An 18,422-nucleotide genomic window follows, 5' to 3' on the forward strand; every position below is an offset into this window, starting at 1 on the left:
CCAAACGCCCGATAGGTTTCATTCATTAAAAATATCCCTGTGGGATTCACATTTGCAATTATCCGTTTAGTCCGTTATTAAAATAACTGTGTGTCGCGATCGCGAGCGCCGTATCCGTATAAATATGATGTGCATTATATAGGACAAAGTAAATTCATAGGCTGAATATGATTTATTATCAGCATTAAGGTCTATTATTTTACATTTCAAAAGCCCCCTCTAGAAAAACGAAGCACAAAAACATAATTCAGAATGGTATAATGGGATCTAGACTGTGAGAATTATTTCAGGAAGCGAGCTGGCATTTCTTTGCGAGGGTGTGTGTGAGGTTTGGTTGGTTCCCCGCCACACGCTCTCCTGAGGTATGGTGCTGATTGGTGCATTCCCCGCCACACGCTTTTTGAACGATTGCCACTTTCATCACGCAGCTGTCATAGTTTGTGATTAGCGCCCCAGAGGGCTTTATATACCAGGACCTTCCTTCTATCGTTGTCGGGTCGTTCTGGAATACAACTGCATTTGCCTGCTTTTCCCCGTTGCTGTTCCTGGTCTACTTTCTCTCCAGGACCTTTCTGTGGAGAACCGCTGTGGAGAACCTTGTTCCCTGTTTGGAGCTGCGCCTCGTTTTGCCCGCTTTACGCGTTGCGCTTGGGTGAGTGGAACCAAACCCCTCTGGATTATTCTGATTGTGTGTCTTAGAAGAGACACTGAAGACTTCGTTTTGTTGCACTAACTCGGCTAAATTGTGTGTTGTGGGGAACACTGAGGACTGTCACTGTCAATTGGTTCTGGACCCAGCTAGGGAGGAGGGAACCACACTGCCTCTGTGTTTCGTTGGACTGTTTCTGATATCTCTCTCTCTCTCCGTTTTCCACCTTGAGTGAAAGCTGGGAGTATCTGCAGAGCCGCTACAACGTCACATGCCAATTCCCCACCACTATCTGCTGGGAGTATCTGCAGAGCCGCTACAACGTCACATGCCAATTCCCCACCACTATCACCAGGAGGATTCTGCAGAGCGGCAGATGACTCTGCCGAAGGCAGTCTCCCCGTTTGTTTGATTATTGTACTTTATCCTTCTTTTGACTCTGTAAATAAATACGCCCTAGCATTTGGCTAACTCTGAACTTCCTGTCTGTGCCGTTGCGTTTGAGGTCGGTTACAAACCATAACAGTGTGGCCATGGGTTATCCAGCTAACTGAACTAAACTCTGCCCTCGCCAGGTTCAAACTTTCGGATCTGTTACCATGGCGATTTAGACAATCCGACGTCGGGGAACGGAAAGGTCTGGCTTAAGTCAAGCTATGCTGAAAATTATCCAGCTAACTCAGTTAGCCAGGTACGAGGAACAGGGCCCTGGACTTAGAAGAGGATTGACATCAACATCAAGCAGTGTTGTAGTCGAGTCACTAAATATTGAGTCCGAGTCAAGTCCCCATTACCCTAGTTCGAGTCCGAGTCCAACTCATCAAGGTTGAGTCCACTCCACTCTGGCAGTCAAAGAGCTGACATACAAATAAAAAAAGGTCTACATTAAACATAAATGACACAGCGGTTATTTACTTTGTGACACAATAGCTAAACAAATGCACTAGCCATAAATATATTTTGCCATATGATTAGGACCTATTACAAAAAAGATAAAAAAAAGTTAAATAACTACTGTATTTTTCAATTAACAAGTCCAAGTCCGAGTCATCAGTGCTCAAGTCCAGGTCGAGTCACGGGTCCTGAAAATCAGTCCAGGACTCAAGTACTATAACACTGACATCAAGTAAAGGAACAATCTTGGCCTGAGATGTTGCTCTTTAATTAGAAGACAAGGAATTTCTCTCGTGTCATCGTCTGATTTATCCTCGTCCAGAACGCATGGGTCAACTGAAATGGTAATCTATACCGTAATTATTATGCTGCCCATAGACAGTGTAGGGATCGAAACAGCTGTAATTATAATAATAATTTAGGGGGGGGGGGTTCTTTAATAATATGGTGCATTATGTAATAATAACCAACAAAAATTATCTTCATTCATGAAAATCGTTTATAGTTGTATAAACAATGCTTATTTTACGCAGTCTAACATGAATCATACTGACTCAAAAATAAATTAAAAAGATACAATTAGTTCAGTAGTTTAGTAGTATTTTTTATTGGCCAAAACATCATTGTATTCCTTAATATAAACTGTACTTCAAGGTTCATATAATCATTGTGTAACTGCACGGCACAGTGTGTATACTGACACAAACTAAGTATTGGTACACACAAATGTCAGGACACGCACGCACGCGCACACACACACACACACACACACACACACACACACACACACACACACACACACACACACACACACACACACACACACACACACACACACACACACACACACACACACACACACACACACACACACACACACACACACACACACACACACACACACACACACACAGAGGGAGCTCCACAAATCATGTAAAACCCAGATTCGGCTCAAACAAGGGACTAAACACGTTTAGAAATTATGCCACATCAATGTGGAACACCCTACCTAAAGCTGTAAAGGAATGTGAATCACTACCCACTTTCAAAAACACTCTCAAAAAACACCTACGTGAGACTGCAATTCGAAACTGGCCCCTACAAATGTCCTAACCTAGTTGTACAGTAAATGACCAAGTAAGGCTTTGTCAGTATTCCAATGTACAGTGTAAAATGTGTGTGTGTCCCCTAGTCAACCACCCCCCCCCCCCCCACCTCCAATGTACAGCCCTTACCCACCCACCCAACCCCACCCCACCCACCCAACCTCCTACAATGTACAGTTTCTACGTCAAATGTATATACACTCTTTTTCTGGACACTTTTGTATCACAAACAGTACTGTATTTGCAAATCTGATATGTCATAAATGTATAGATGTAGCAGATGTCTATCTGTATGTCATGTATGTCATATATGTTATGATGAATTGAAAATGGGGGACCCTGATGTAAACAAGACGAAAGTCTTTCTCTGGTCTGCATCCCCTGTTCCACCCCACGGGGACAGTACTGACCCCTTTTTGACATTATTATCATATATTAATATTTTTATGAGTGATGCAATAAATTAACGTTTTTAAAATCAAACGTTTTCAAGTATTATTATCACTACTATGTCACAAATACATGTAGAATGTAAAACGTTAGGTTGGCAATAGTTTAGCAATAGGTTAAAAGTGAGTTTATATCATTTTAAGTTTTTATTTTCCACTCGCGTTTTTGACCCGGAAGCGGAAATGAAAATGTTGAACGATCGGAATTGGAATATTTTGAAGAGGACCTCGCTAGCTATCTGCCAGTGTTGGAATTTCTCCAATCTACACTTCCTGTGGTCCGCTATGGTGGTTCAAAGTTCAGCGTTCTGAATGAATCATATCAATAATTGTTATGATTCGCGATAATAAGCTACAAAAGGTAACGTTTTTGACAAATATTGAAATGCAGTCAGTTTCTCCACACTATTGTAATCATGTAGGAATAATTAGATCTGAAATTAGTTACAAAATGATTACACTGTGGGAGAAATAAAAAAGTACAGTCGATTACATTAAATATCAGTATATGTTATTATGCACGCCTGGTGATACTATATCCAAATTGAACTCGGCCATTTGAAAGATACTATATGTATATATATATAAATGTGCGAATTGGCTATAATAAGGTAATGTATAAGCATATATTCTATATTCTATAATAATATTTCAAATTGCATTGGTCCGGATGGGAGAATTCAGTACTGTATATACAAAACCTTCAATTTGATCATCTTCCCTTTATTAATTTTTAGATCTTTTGTACACATGATCTCAACAGGGTACTGAATGAGCTCAGTGGCAGTTTTTTAAGTTTGGTCATTATTATCATGGTTTTATTCACTGTCAAAGATGAAAAGAAAAATTATAATTCATATTTTCCTTTGTTTCATCAGAATTTAAGCAAGCCTAGTAATAGACACAATATTTCTGACACTGAGAATACATAGATGTTCCTAGATACCAAGAATATGCAAATAGCCCTTGTAGAAGTGGAGCAATATTCCATTTACCTAGGTATACATTTTATGCAGATTTTCACCTGGGGTGGAACAGGTTAACAATTGTATGTATTGAGCTGTACTGTACTGTACCCATTCTGCAATCTGTTAATAAACTTTTCAATCAATTCAATCAATCAAACACACACACACACACACACACACACACACACACACACACACACACACACACACACACACACACACACACACACACACACACACACACACACACACACACACACACACACACACACACACACACATTTAGAATCTTTATTTATGTCCACATAAAGACAATGTTTAAAGGACACGAATATTATCAGTGCACTTGTACATTGTGGGTTATTCGTCGTGCCCAAATTGACGATGGCAACCAAAGTTACACACACACATGGATGATGAACCTGACAATCAACACACAGCTCATGGATACAGATAGCAGCGTCTTCTCCAAATTGCCCGGCTGCCAATATTTGCTGACACTGAGCAATATCTTGCTAATTGTTTGGCTGTTCTCTTAGGAAGACCGGCCATCTGAAGGCCTCTAACACCCAACTTATGGACATGACCCAGGCTTCCAAATATGAAGACTAAAAGTTTACAGTTGTAGCCGAGTTGTGATATGGTATGGTCTAACAGTTGATATTTTAACATTTTGGTTGTAAAGGCTTCCTCTAGACTAGAGTCTAGACTGTAGTCAAACATGGAGCCAACTTCTAGGATGAGAACCTCTCTGTTATTCTCATTAACAACAACAACATCGGGGGAGTTTGCTGAAATATCAGAGAACAGTGAATTGTCCCTACACAGATTGAGCATAATGGCTTCACACTGGTGTGCTTATACAGCTTATATGTTGTTGCAGGTGACCCGAGTGTGGAACTGACACTGTCTGCAATCAGATCCACAATCCTATCATGCCTACAGATGTAGAGCCCTTTGTATGCATAACAACTAGGGATGTCCGATATTATCGGCCTACCGATATTATCGGCCGATATCGGCATTAAAATGTGATATCGGAAAATATCGGTATCGGTTTTCAATTTTTTTTTCTTTTTTTTCTTTTTACATTTCTATAACCTTTATTTACCCAGGCAAGCAAGTAAGAACAAATTCTGATTTTATTTATTGTCAAAAGTATGCATAATGTTGTGTTAATTCCACAACAAGAGATATGTAATGTTAATTACCTGAAATAATTCCGTTTTTTGGGGGGGGAAACCCTGCATATATCGGTATCGGTTGATATCGGTATCGGAAATTAAGAGTTGGACAATATCGGTATATCGGTATCGGTAAAAAAGCCAATATCGAGCATCTCTAATGACAACCATTGAGTATGTGAGACATGGTTTCTGTTGTCTGTTCGTGACCATGGTGTATGCAGTGTGGGCTATGTCTGCCAGGGAACCAGATGGAAAGGTTGAGCATCGATGGTAAAACCTGTAGCCTAGCTTTTAAAGTGAAAATGATGATGCTCTCATCAATAGCAAAAAAAATTTAAACTGCGTGCGAGACAGAGTGGTCAGCGGCAGGGAGACAGGCAAGCTTCCCTTGCAGTTTAAGCTCAGTCCAGTGTTGACGTTGGCGTTGTTGTTGTGCCGACATGAGATGGCCACGGGCATTGGTAAGTGGCAGTTCATGCCACGTTCCACAGATGTCAATGGTGGCCTTCACGGAGATGGTAGGGTCAGAGATGATCTCCTCAGAAACATTAACAGCGTCTGAGTCCGGCCCCACCCACTCCAGGGCCACGTTGGACCAGCGGCATAGGTCATTCAGGTCTGGCCAATCAGACCACACCCCGAATCCCGGGGCGTGGCTGTCCAGCTTTCCACTTGCTTTCTTCTTGTAACCCAGGAAGTTTGGATCCATACACACACACACACACATGCACGCACGCACGCACGCACGCACTCAAGTCCTAAATCGGTGCAACTGGAGCCCATGTTGGAATACAAGCAGATGACTGTTCACTCAGCGTATTGATTAACATAGACTAACCATGTTTCATACAACGATGTTGGCCTTTTCCACCGACTGATAGTTAAATGAAAACGTACGTTATTAGTCTCATCATGATTTAAGCGTGTTTGCAGTTGTGCTTAATATGTTCCAAACAGTGTGGAGGTGTATGTGTCCGGGAACGAGACAAGTACAGAGGCAAATAACTATAGACCAAAGACAAGCAGTACTTACATAAGGTTTTGAACTGACAAGGCTCCCCATGGGCCCAATGTCTCACACAGACAGTTGTTGAAACTGAACTATAATGCCAAGGGAGGCACCACAGGTCAAACCCTGTACCTCTGGTCTCATCAGTGGACCATTCTGTTCCTATCAAACGCTTTCAATGAGAACAGAAGCTGAGTCCAGGGATGTGTTGGTCTCTCCTTTGCAGGTTGCTAAAGCACGGATCTTTTTAATCTTAATTAGACTGTGTCAGTGGTGATCTACGGCATATTATGCAGAGAGGCCGGTGGGTGTGGCAGGCTACAATTTACCCTGAAAGCACTGTGCTGTTCAGCAGAGCTGTCCTCAACTAAATGGGCTCCCTTCGCCGGGCAGCGTAATAACCTGCTAATGGATATATGCTTAAAGATTTGCTGAGTGCACAGCTGTGTGTGTGTGTGTGTGTGTGTGTGTGTGTGTGTGTGTGTGTGTGTGTGTGTGTGTGTGTGTGTGTGTGTGTGTGTGTGTGTGTGTGTGTGTGTGTGTGTGTGTGTGTGTGTGTGTGAAAGAGAGAAAGAGAGAGAGCGAGAGAGAGAGAGAGAGAGAGAGAGAGAGAGGGAGAGAGAGAGAAAGAAAGACTGGACAATGACCTCTCCACCATATATTTGTATGCTTGTATGCTTGTTTGCTTGTATACCCCCCCCCACACACACACACACACAGACAGAGACTTCCACCAGCTCTGCCAACCTAGCGAATTGCTTTACGGTGGTGAATGTTCACCATTTCCTCAGTGTAGCTGCGCCCTTGTAAACCTAATTATTTAAGATGTCTTTCTACATCCCATGGGGAGGCAGGTGCTGCTGCTGATGCCGCTGGTCATACCATGGCCACGTAGTTGTGTGTGTGTGTGTGTGTGTGTGTGTGTGTGTGTGTGTGTGTGTGTGTGTGTGTGCACGAGAATGACAGAACCAGGAGGACAAAGAAAACTTCTGAACAGCTTTAAAGGACACGTCTCTGTTTTGTAACATATTGGTCCAATTCCCATTCCGACAGACTCATGCATTCATTGCCTTTCAATTCCACACACCAAGGCCAGTTTTTCGAAGCAGATACCACCCACTGCCCTTTTTGTCGCATGCCCCCTTTCTGTTACGGTTTCACCTCCACAACCCTCTGTACCACCGCCACGCACCTCCGTGTCTGTCTCACCCTCCGTGTCTGTCTCACACACCCCCTGCACTTCGGTGCGTGCTCTACGGGCGTGCAATCGGCACAGGTAAAATAAATCACGCTGACGGATGGAGGCTCCGCACCTGTCTTCTAATCACCACGCTACACTACAATATACCTCTGTCTCCGTTCATCAGTGTCAGATCTTCCTGATGAAACGTTGTTGTTTCCCTTTAATGTAACCGCAGCCTTAGAATGGCCAGGCAAGTATCCTCTACATTGTTTCCCGTAAAGATGTTTTTGCGTCTTTGTTATTTCACAAACCCCAGTGCTCTCCACCGACCATGGTCATCCGCCCGCCAGGCTAAAAGACGCACACACACAGCACTTGTTTTTTCTCCTTTTTGGCGTATTATTAAATGCCCTATGGGGTTGAACATTATGCCGTCTCCCGTGTTGTGCATTTGAGCCCACCTGTCACAGAGTCCTAACACTTTCATCATCAAATGCAAGAGAGGGAGGGGGAGAAGTCATCTCTCTGGGGCTTAAGAGCAGTGCTAATCCTAGAAGCTGATAAACATAATGGCCCGATCTTGAGACTCATTACGTTAAAACCATAACTTAATTGACCATGATAGCGTATGAACTGCTTAGAGGCAGGTTTTGGCTGCCCACCCCATTACTTAGCCTCTAGGACAGATGGTTGTGATGAGTCCATTCTTTCCTCCAGTGCCGGACAGAATCTTTGTTGTAAATCAGCTCTCTTTTCAGTCAGAGGGGGATAAATCAATAAAGCACTCAGTTGATTTCTGTGTGCTGTCCTTTGACCACCTACCCTAAATTTGCCATAACCCCCCACCCCACTGTAAATATATACAAGTAATGATGGACAAGGCCCTTCCCAGCATGCTTTGAGGGTTGAGTAAAGTGCTGATGCACTTTGGGGGGGGGGGGTCTGAAGAGGCAGTCCTGAAGTCGGATCAAACCTAATGTTACATCATGTTATGTCAAGCAATTACTTTCTAACACTCAATGGCGGCCAGTGTTAGAAAGTAATTGCTTGACATAACATGATGTACTAACAAAACAAACGTTTCAAATCTTAACCCTTTATGACAACATTTAATACTTAAGCAATTCTGTGAAAATACCTACTGTAATAGACCCACTGACTAATTTACACTCGGGTTCACCGTCTTTGCATTTAATTGCAATGACACTCAAGTGAGTAGCCTATAGGCTAACTGTCCACTGAGCTATGAGAACCTGGCATGTGGCTTGTATGTAACAAACAGCTGGGAACATGATGCAAATCCCACACCTATACATTAGCCTGGGATGACAGGCCTGTTGCACTCGTATTAATTTACCTTCTACTTGTTGATTACCACAATGAATCACTAGCAGACATGCTAGCCCCTGCCAAGCGACATCCATGGCAACTACAAAATCAAGGAATGCTGAAACTAATCACCACAGTAAATTAATGTAAATTTACTGTTCAAAGAGCTAACAAAGGGATTAAAAGGAGGTGTATTTCTATTGTTGGGGTTAACTTGTGGAACAAATAATGCTGATATACATTTAAGAATTAGTCATTTGCTTTTGGTTAAAAAAAAAAAAAAATTATAGCTATTTTTGAAGATTACAAATGTGAATAATTCTTTTTTGTTATTTTCTTTTAGAATACTGTTTGAGTCTTAATTTTTTTAAGAATATAGGACAGGCATGTATAAGCATTATGCTTCAGTCTGTACCTTTTCAGTCACTGCCAAATCAAAGATTGTTGAATGATTGTGCATATTGTATTGTGTGATGACTGAATAAAACTACTACTACTACTACTACTACTACTACTACTACTACTACTACTACTACTACTACTACTACTACTACCACTACCACTACCACTACTACTACTACTACTACTACTACTACTACTACTACTACTACTACTACTACTACTAATGACAGTAAGGTGAATAAATGAATGAAAACTTTATTTAATAGATTGTAGAATGGGTACAATACAGTACGGCTCAATACACACAATTGTTAAGGGGATGCAGACCAGAGAAAGACATTTGTCTTGTTTACATCAGGGTCCCCCATTTTCAATTCATAGTGACATTTATGACATACACAACATACATGACATCATGCCATTTATGGCATAGGGACATACATGACATACAGGTATAGTACTGTTACATTTGTGACATATACAATATGCAAATATACAGTACTGTTACCCATAGATCCTAACAGAGAATATATACATATGATTGGGAGGAGACTGTACATTAGGAGGGGGTGGGTGGGCGGGAGAAAAAATATACATATGGTGGGGAAAGAATATACGGTGGGGAGGAGACTGTCTATTAGGAGGGGGTGGGGGGGGTTGGACATTTACGGTGGCCAGTTTCGAATTGAAGCCTACCGTAGGTGCTCTTTAAGAGCGGTTTTTAATGTGGGTAGGGATTCACATCTTTTTACGGCTGTGGGTAGGGTGTTCCACATTGTTGTGGCATAATTGCGTAATGTGTTTAGTCCCTTGTTTGTGCCGAATCTGGGTTGCACATGATTTGTGGAACTCCCTCTGGTGTTGTGGGCGTGGTATTCACTGACCTTTGGGAAGTATTTCGACATGTACATGGGTACCTGTGTGGTGTAGTGTATCTTGTAGACCAGGCCCATTGCAAGTTGCTGTACTCTGCCGTCTACTCTAAGCCATCCTAGGTAGTCAAAGTGGGCAGGGGTGAGGTGGGTTTTAGGAGTAAGGTCAAGTAGGGTGTAAAGTACTTGAGTAATTGTACTTCGTTACAATACTTAAGTACTGTTTTTGGGGATTTGTACTTTACTCAAGTATTATTAGGTTTGTATACTTTGTACTTTTACTCCATTACATTTCAGAGAAAAAAAACATACTTTTTACTCCTTACATTTAAAATGCAAACCTACAAAGTACAAAGTACAAATCTCGCAGGTCCAACCATTTTAATTAGTATATTTGAATTGTTTATCTGGCCGAACTAACGTTAACGTTATTAATCCTGCGACCGCAGGTAAACAGCCAATCAAATCCCCATCAATGGAAAATGAGCCCGCCCATACCCATGCTGATTGGTCCTTGTGCAACACTAGAAAGTGGGGATCTTTGATTAAACACCTGCTATCAGAAGAATAGACAGTCAGATCGGCATTATGCTGTGGTTAATATTGTGATATTATTCAGGGTACTCCAGTATTCTGTCTTTAATATTGTGATATTGTTCAGGGTACTCCAGTATGCTGTGGTTAATATTGTGATATTATTCAGGATACACCATTATAACAAAAATTGTCATTTACTCTGGATCTACAACTACAACTTGACATCCTGCGAAAGAAGACGGGCACAGAGACTTTGAAAGAGCATTTCACACGTTTAATGAACACACTAGACAAACATCAGTCTGTGTACATAGACACTGATGTGTCCATCAGTGGACCAATTGCATGCTTTCGCAGAGGACAAGAAGCCTTTAGTCGACTCCTAAATTTTAATTCATGGTTAGGGTCTGCCTGTCTTATACACGGCCTGAAATTCATTGACAATTTCAATGTTTTCTGGAATGACCCAGAACGCTTTCAAAGAAATGGCTTCTTCCCAAATCGCTTAGGTTCGAGGCTTCTAGCAGCAAACATGCGTCATGCCTTAATGGCCTCCAAGGATATCAAACTCATACCAGCACGAGAGATACTCACGAAGGACACAATCTTGCCACGAGGTGCAGCAGCAGCACAAGGCGTCCCCCCCCCCCCCATATCACACAAGGCCATCTCGTCTGATCAAATGTCCCCGAAAGCACTTGAGTACAGTACAGTTTAGTACAACTGCCATGCCATCTCTCAAAACATACCGGTAATCATAACCAGCCAATGGCATGGTGAAAAATATACGCCATCAATGCGTTTACCTGCTATTAACCTCAGGGCCATCAAGGTCAAGCCAAAGCAGACCTCCTCTAAAGAAGTCCAACAAATAAAATTAGCCCTCCTAAATGTCAGATCACTGAATAATAATTTTTTTTTAGTAAATGATCTGATTAAAGAAAATAACTTAGATTGCATCTGCCTAGTAGAGACATGGCTAAATAATGACACAGCTACATCAATAATGATAGAAGCTTGTCCACCAGACTATAATGTTCTTCAAATACCCAGAAAAAATAGAAGGGGGGGAGGAGTTGCAGCAATTTTCTCCTCAAAACTCTTGTTTAGAATCACAGAACTAGGCGAGTTCATGTCGATGGAATATCTTGCCATTGAGCTCGTCACAATACCGCCCGCCTAGACACTCACCAATATTTATACAGGAGCTCTCTGAACTGATCTCACTATGTGTTACCGGATATGATAAGGTGATCCTAAATGGAGACTTGAACATCCATTTTAATAAGAAAACAGACTCCAAAACTATAGAACAAAAAAATCTACTGGATAGCTTTGACCTAACACAGCACGTAACAAATGCAACTCACAGGCTTGGGAATACATTAGACTTAGTTATAACAACAACTGGGCTAAGCATAAATAATATCTCAATAACTGAATTATCTCTCTCCGACCATCACTGTATATCTTTTGATACTCAAATAACCCTTACTAAAACAAAAAAATAAATCATAGTTCAAAAGAGGCTCCTAAACGACAAGGCTGAATCAAAGTTCATTGATCTTATCAGACTACATGAACCACACAATCATGACAGCTCTCTAAATGAAATGGTAGAAAATCTCAATGATGCACTGTCATCTATATTAAATTCTGTCGCCCCACTAAAAACGAAAAAGAAGAAAACCAGAGCCTCGCCCTGGTTGAACTATAATACGGTCAACAAAGAAAAAAGGAAATGCCGTGCAGCGGAGCGAAAATGGAGAAAAACAAAAACCACCATATGCTGTGATATATACAAAGATGCTTTAACTGCTTATAATAAAACCATCCGCTTAGCAAGGAAAGACTACTTCTCTAAAATCATTACAGAAAATGCTGGAAACTCCAGAATCCTTTTTTCCACTATTAATGTACTACTCAACACTGCCCCTACACCTCCTCAGTCATCAACGGTTAAGTGTGGAGAACTTGCACTATTCTTTAACAACAAAATAACCTTGATCAGGGCCAGCATTACTCATGATGGAAATAAATCTGATTGCAGCAAACCGCACAATGTAACCATGAGAACATTCACATGCATCACATTAGATGTACTCTGCAAAACTGTTTCAGAATGTAACTCCTCCACCTCAGACATTGACCCGCTATACCTACAGCTTTCTTCAAACGGGTGTTTAATGTTTCAAGCCCTGTGCTAGATATCATAAACACTTCCCTTAGAACTGGTATTTTCCCAGATGCCTTTAAAACAGCAGTTGTAAAGCCATTACTAAAAAAACCTAACTTGGATAGTAATGAAATGGCAAATTATCGTCCAATATCCAACCTACCATTCATTAGTAAAGTACTTGAAAAGATAGTTTCAGTTCAAATAAATTCCTTTCTTGAAGAAAACAACATCTTAGAAGAATTTCAGTCAGGATTCAGAAAATATCATAGCACTGAAACTGCCCTCACAAAAATAATCAGTGACCTCAGGCTAAACTCTGACGAGAATAAGATCTCCATCCTTATCCTACTAGATCTCAGTGCAGCATTTGATACAATCGATCATGATATTCTAATTGATCGTCTTGAAAACCATGTCGGTTTCTCAGAACATGTGCTAGGCTGGTTTAAAACATACATCAGAGGGAGGAAATTCTATGTTAAACTAGGAGATCACATGTCTGATATATACGACAACAACTATGGAGTTGCACAAGGGAGTTGCTTAGGTCCTTTACTCTTCTCCCTTTACATGTTACCGCTAGGTGATATCATCAGAGAACATAATGTAGATTTCCATAGCTATGCGAATGATACACAACTGTACATATCTGCTGAACCAAATGATACAGCGATTAGCTCCATTACAGACTGCTTACTGGCAATAAATAAATGGATGAGTAAGAACTTCCTGAAACTAAACGAGAACAAAACTGAAATTCTAATTATTGGTCCCAAAACTAAAAAAGAAACATTAATAAAGAACCTGGGAGGACTAACCCCTTGGATCAAATCTGAGGTCACTAGTCTCAGGGTTATCATAGATTCAGAACTGAACTTCAATTCTCATATTAGCAAAGTGATGAAAACATCGTTCTTCCATCTCAAAAATATAGCAAAAGTACGACCATTTATTAATCAGAACGATGCTGAGAAGCTAATTCATGCATTCATATCTAGCCGGTTAGACAACTGTAATGCACTTTTCACAGGTCTCCCTAAGAAAACCACAGAGAGGCTTCAGCTAATCCAAAACGCTGCAGCCCGACTGCTAACTAGAACCAAAAGGAGAGAGCACATTAGTCCAGTCTTAGCTGCTTTACACTGGCTTCCTGTAACATTTAGAATTGACTTTAAGGTCCTTCTCCTTACATACAAAGCTCTAAATGGACAGGGACCTAGCTACATCGCCAACACTAATAAATTACACACCAGCAAGAACACTGCGATCATCAGCTTTTGGACTACTAGAGGCTCCCAGAAACAGTCAAAAGAGGATCGGTAATGCAGCCTTTATCAACTATGCCCCAAAACTGTGGAACAAACTACCCCAAAACATCAGAGAAGCCAACTCGCTAGACATCTTTAAAAGACTCTCTTTGCTCAGGCATTTCACTGTGGGGTAATGCAGGCAAATATCTGAAGATAGATATCTGCTACCACCTAGTGGCAAGGGGAAATATTATTATAGAAACATCAGGGATATCCTGACACAAATTGTACTTACCTGCACTATTCTTACACTGCCTACTTTTATACACTGCCTATCAAATTCATGTGTCGGTTATCACACTTTTTACTTCTTACTGATGACTATTTTTAAACTGAATCATTTAAAACTATTTTTATTATTTGTATTACTGAATCAAACTGTAAATAGAGAGCCTATTGGGATGCTAGATCCTAATGTGAAACACTGTGCTGTTGTATGTTAAATACCCTGTTGTATGTCCGTTCTATTTTATAATTCTTGACTATTTTTTTTATTTTTTATTACTGAATCAAACTGTAAACAGAGAGCCTATTGGGATGCTAGATCCTAATGTGAAACACTGTGATTTACCATACCTTGCTATATTCTTACCCTACCTACTTTCATACACTTCCAATGAAATTCATATGTCGGTTCTATGATGTTGGAGTGATGCTCTGTTGTGAGGAGAAGATGACCTTTGACCTAAATCTAGCAAAGTTGTTTACCATTCCAGTTAGGTACATCATGAACCTCACCACCTAGCCAAAGTTGATTCTCCTAACTGGGCCATTTTCATCTGATTGAACAATCTTATACTGTAACATTGCTATTTACATTTTTTATTTTTATGCTCACTTATGCCTGTATTTTTTACTGTTGTTATATGTCTGTTCTATTTAAAAAAAAAATACTATTTTTAAACTTAATCATTTTAAACTATTTTATTATTTGTATTACTGAATAGAGAGCCTATTAGGATGCTAGATCCTAATGTGAAACACTGTGATTTACCATACCTTGCTATGCTTGCTCATGCCTGTATTTTTTACTGTTGTGAAGCACTTTGAACTGCAACCTCTGTATAAACAGTGCTATACAAATAAAGTTATTATTATTATTATTATTATTATTATTATTATTATTATTATTATTATTATTATTATTATTATTATTATTATTATTATTATTATTATTATTATTATTATTATTATTATTATTATTATTATTATTATTATTATTATTATTATTATTATTATTATTATGTTTTTAATATTGTCATATTATTCAGGATACTACAGTATTCGGTCTTTAATATTGTGATATTATTCATGCTGTGATGTGAATGACATCCATGTTAGTTTACCTTCAATGGAGAAGTGCATTAAATCATTTTAATGCAAAAAAAGTGTCCTCTGTTCTTTCATTTCAGCATTGTCTATCGCAGAACACATTCCATTGTGGGCAGAGTGTATGCTTGGTTTCATTCCAGCCTTGCCTAAACACCAGCTGATGATTTCACTAATTGGCTCACCTCTTCAACTAACTCACCTGGTGCAATGTGTAGTTAAAATGAAAACTTGGCCCACGATGGAATGAGTTTGAGACCCCTGGTCTATCCCTTTTAAAAAAAATTACTTTTACTTTTTAGTACTTAAGTACATTTAAAAGTAGGACTTTTTGACTTTTACTCAAGTGTGTCTTTAGCCAGATACTTTGACTTTTACTTGAGTCAGATTTTGAGAGAGTACCCATACTTTCACTTAAGTATAATTTCTGGGTACTTTTTACACCCCATAGTAGTAGTCTGACCAGTTTGTTTTGTGATGTTTGTAATCTTGTTTTTAGCGCCTTTGAGGTGCTTTGGTACCATGAGGTGCAAGCATAGTCATAGTACCCTTGAATGAGTGCTCCTGCCAGAGTCTTCAGGGTGTTCTTGTTTACCAGAGAGGAGATCCGGTACAAGAATCTAGTTCGTTGGTTGACTTTTTTGATTACATTGGATGCCATTTTGTCACAGGAAAGATTTGCCTCTAGGATGGAACCCAGGTATGTAATTTCATCTTTCCTTGTGACAATATTGTCACCCACTGTAACTGAGAAGCCGTCGGTCTTGCTGAGTTTGTTATTTGATCCAAAGAGAATGGACTCTGTTTTACCCAGGTGTAATGATAGTTTGTTATCAGCGAGCCAGGTGCAGATTCTGCCGAGTTCTGAGCTGAGCTGAGGTGTGCTGAAGTTTCTGTCTCAGAGGGAACGTTACACTTTTCTTCATGGCTCTGGAATTCTGTGCTCCACAATTGGGTCTCACCAACTCACACGAGGCCCCTGGCCGACTGAAGAGATCACCGTCTGCCTGCCTGCCATCCTTTTTAAAGTAATCACTACTACAAGAGATATACAAAAACAACTATTCACGTGGGAATGATCGTTATCTTGTTAAAGCAAAATATCCAACTAGCACACTTCTAATATTCTTGGCAATACGCCCCCAAAGACCATAGCCTTAGAATATTTGTGGTGTGTGTGTGTATGAAAGGCTAGATGTAATACTGCTCTCACGGCAAAGACGTTTCTAGAAATTATTCCTTTTCTCCCGGCATCAACATCGTTAAAAGAAATGGAACGTTGTGGTAATTGTCTGTGACCCAGTTTTTCCCCTCTCTTCTGCTGAGTAGCGCTAACATAAATAGGCACTTGCTCTCAAACGAGGCCCCGTGAGTTGCAACATAGAAAGTTTAAGCAGCACCGTATGAAAAGTGGAAATAAAGTACGACGCGCCTTTAGTGTTGAACACGTGTCACGGGAGAGAAACCGGAATGCTGGAACACTGTTAGAAGCTAGAAACGTTCTGTTTGGTTGTGGCGTTCCTACCCTCCCGCCACATTTACCATAAAAGCATCTTCCAAAGGCAATGTTGGTTCACTTTGTCTCAAAAGGCTATGCTTAGGATTTGTGTCAAGATTATAAACAATTAGTAACTAATTATTGTAGAGGTCCCCCCCCCCCCAAAAGAAAGAAAAAGAAAAAGAAAAAAAAAGAAAAAGAAAAAGAAAGAAAAAGAAAAAAGGAACAACTACACAATGCAGTTTTAAAGCTCTTAGATATCAATATAGAAAGTCCAAGGAATATTCCCTTTTTTGGCTTGAGTTTGAGCTTGACAACGACCTTTACAGGAATATACCTAAGACCCAGGAGACTTACCTCAAAGAAGGTGGTTCTACTCATGTTGATGGATAATTATGATGATGTCCTGTGCTCGGATGAAAAATGCCCTCACACACATGCACACACTCTCACTCACACACACACACACACGCGCGCGCGCGCGCACGCACTTACACTCACACTCTTCACACACATACAGCAGATAATCAGCTCCTCTCCTCTCAGTGGCAATCCCAGGACTGACCCCTTGTTATGTCCTCCCTCCTTCCCATCTCTCTCGCTCTCTCGTTCTCTCCCCACCATTCATCTGAGAAAGTGGACGAGAAGGGCATCACCAGACACTGAAACTGGACTCTCTCTCACTGCCTCTCTCTCTCTCTCTCTCTCTCTCTCTCTCTTTCTCTCTTTCTCTCTTTCTCTCCTTCACTCTCTCTCTCTCTCTTCCTACCCTGGAAACTTTGGGGAGTAAGTAAGCACAACAGTCACTCTGAGAGAGAGAGAAAGTGAGAGAGAGAGAGAGAGAGTTAGAGAGAGAGAGAGAGAGAGTTAGAGAGAGAGAGAGAGAGAGAGAGAGAGAGACAGGTATAATGGTACAATTTGCAATAAAAACACACAACTGTCTGTCTGCCAGCAACAGAGAGAGAGAAATAGAGAGATAATAATAATAATAACTTTATTTGTATAGCACTTTTCATACAGAGGTTGCAGTTCAAAGTGCTTCACAACAGCAAAAAATGCAGGCATAAGCGAGCATAAAAAGATAGACAGGTAGAATCACAGTGTTTCACATTAGGATCTAGCATCCCAATAGGCTCTCCGCTTACAGTTTTCAGTAACACAAATAGTAAAAATAGTTTAAAATGATTCAGTTTAAAAATAGTCAAAAAATTATAAAATAGAACGGACATAAAAAATACAGGCATGAGCGAGCATAGCAAGATATGGCAAATCACAGTGTTTCACATTAGGATCTAGCATCCTAATAGGCTAAGAGATAATCGATTGATTTATTGATTGATCGATTGACTGATTGGGTTTCTTTGATAAATATTTTAGTTACAAGGATATGCTCCAGAGTTACATCCTTGTCTAAAGTAAAAAAAAAAAAAAAAGAAAAAAAAAAAAAAATCAAGGATCGAGGATGACACAATGAAGCTCGAAAACTAATTTCCCCTGTGGTCCTTTCAGGCGGGGTAGGAG

At 40.3% G+C, this 18,422-nt stretch overlaps 1 protein-coding gene across 1 annotated transcript in view; it reads right to left on the reverse strand.

Annotated features, from left to right (window-relative positions):
- Positions 1-17,378, reverse strand: part of tecrl2a (trans-2,3-enoyl-CoA reductase-like 2a) — a 55,256-nt gene extending 37,878 nt beyond the window's left edge. The window contains exon 1 of the mRNA XM_084326474.1: positions 17,259-17,378. Coding sequence (XP_084182600.1) covers positions 17,259-17,282 — 24 coding nt within the window. The 5' untranslated portion in view covers positions 17,283-17,378. The remainder of the gene's footprint in view (positions 1-17,258) is intronic.
- Between the last annotated feature and the right edge of the window lie 1,044 nt (positions 17,379-18,422).

The sequence above is a fragment of the Notolepis coatsorum genome (assembly GCF_963971535.1).
Source record: "Notolepis coatsorum genome assembly, chromosome: 12".
In the NCBI taxonomy this organism is placed as follows: Eukaryota; Metazoa; Chordata; class Actinopteri; order Aulopiformes; family Paralepididae; genus Notolepis; species Notolepis coatsorum.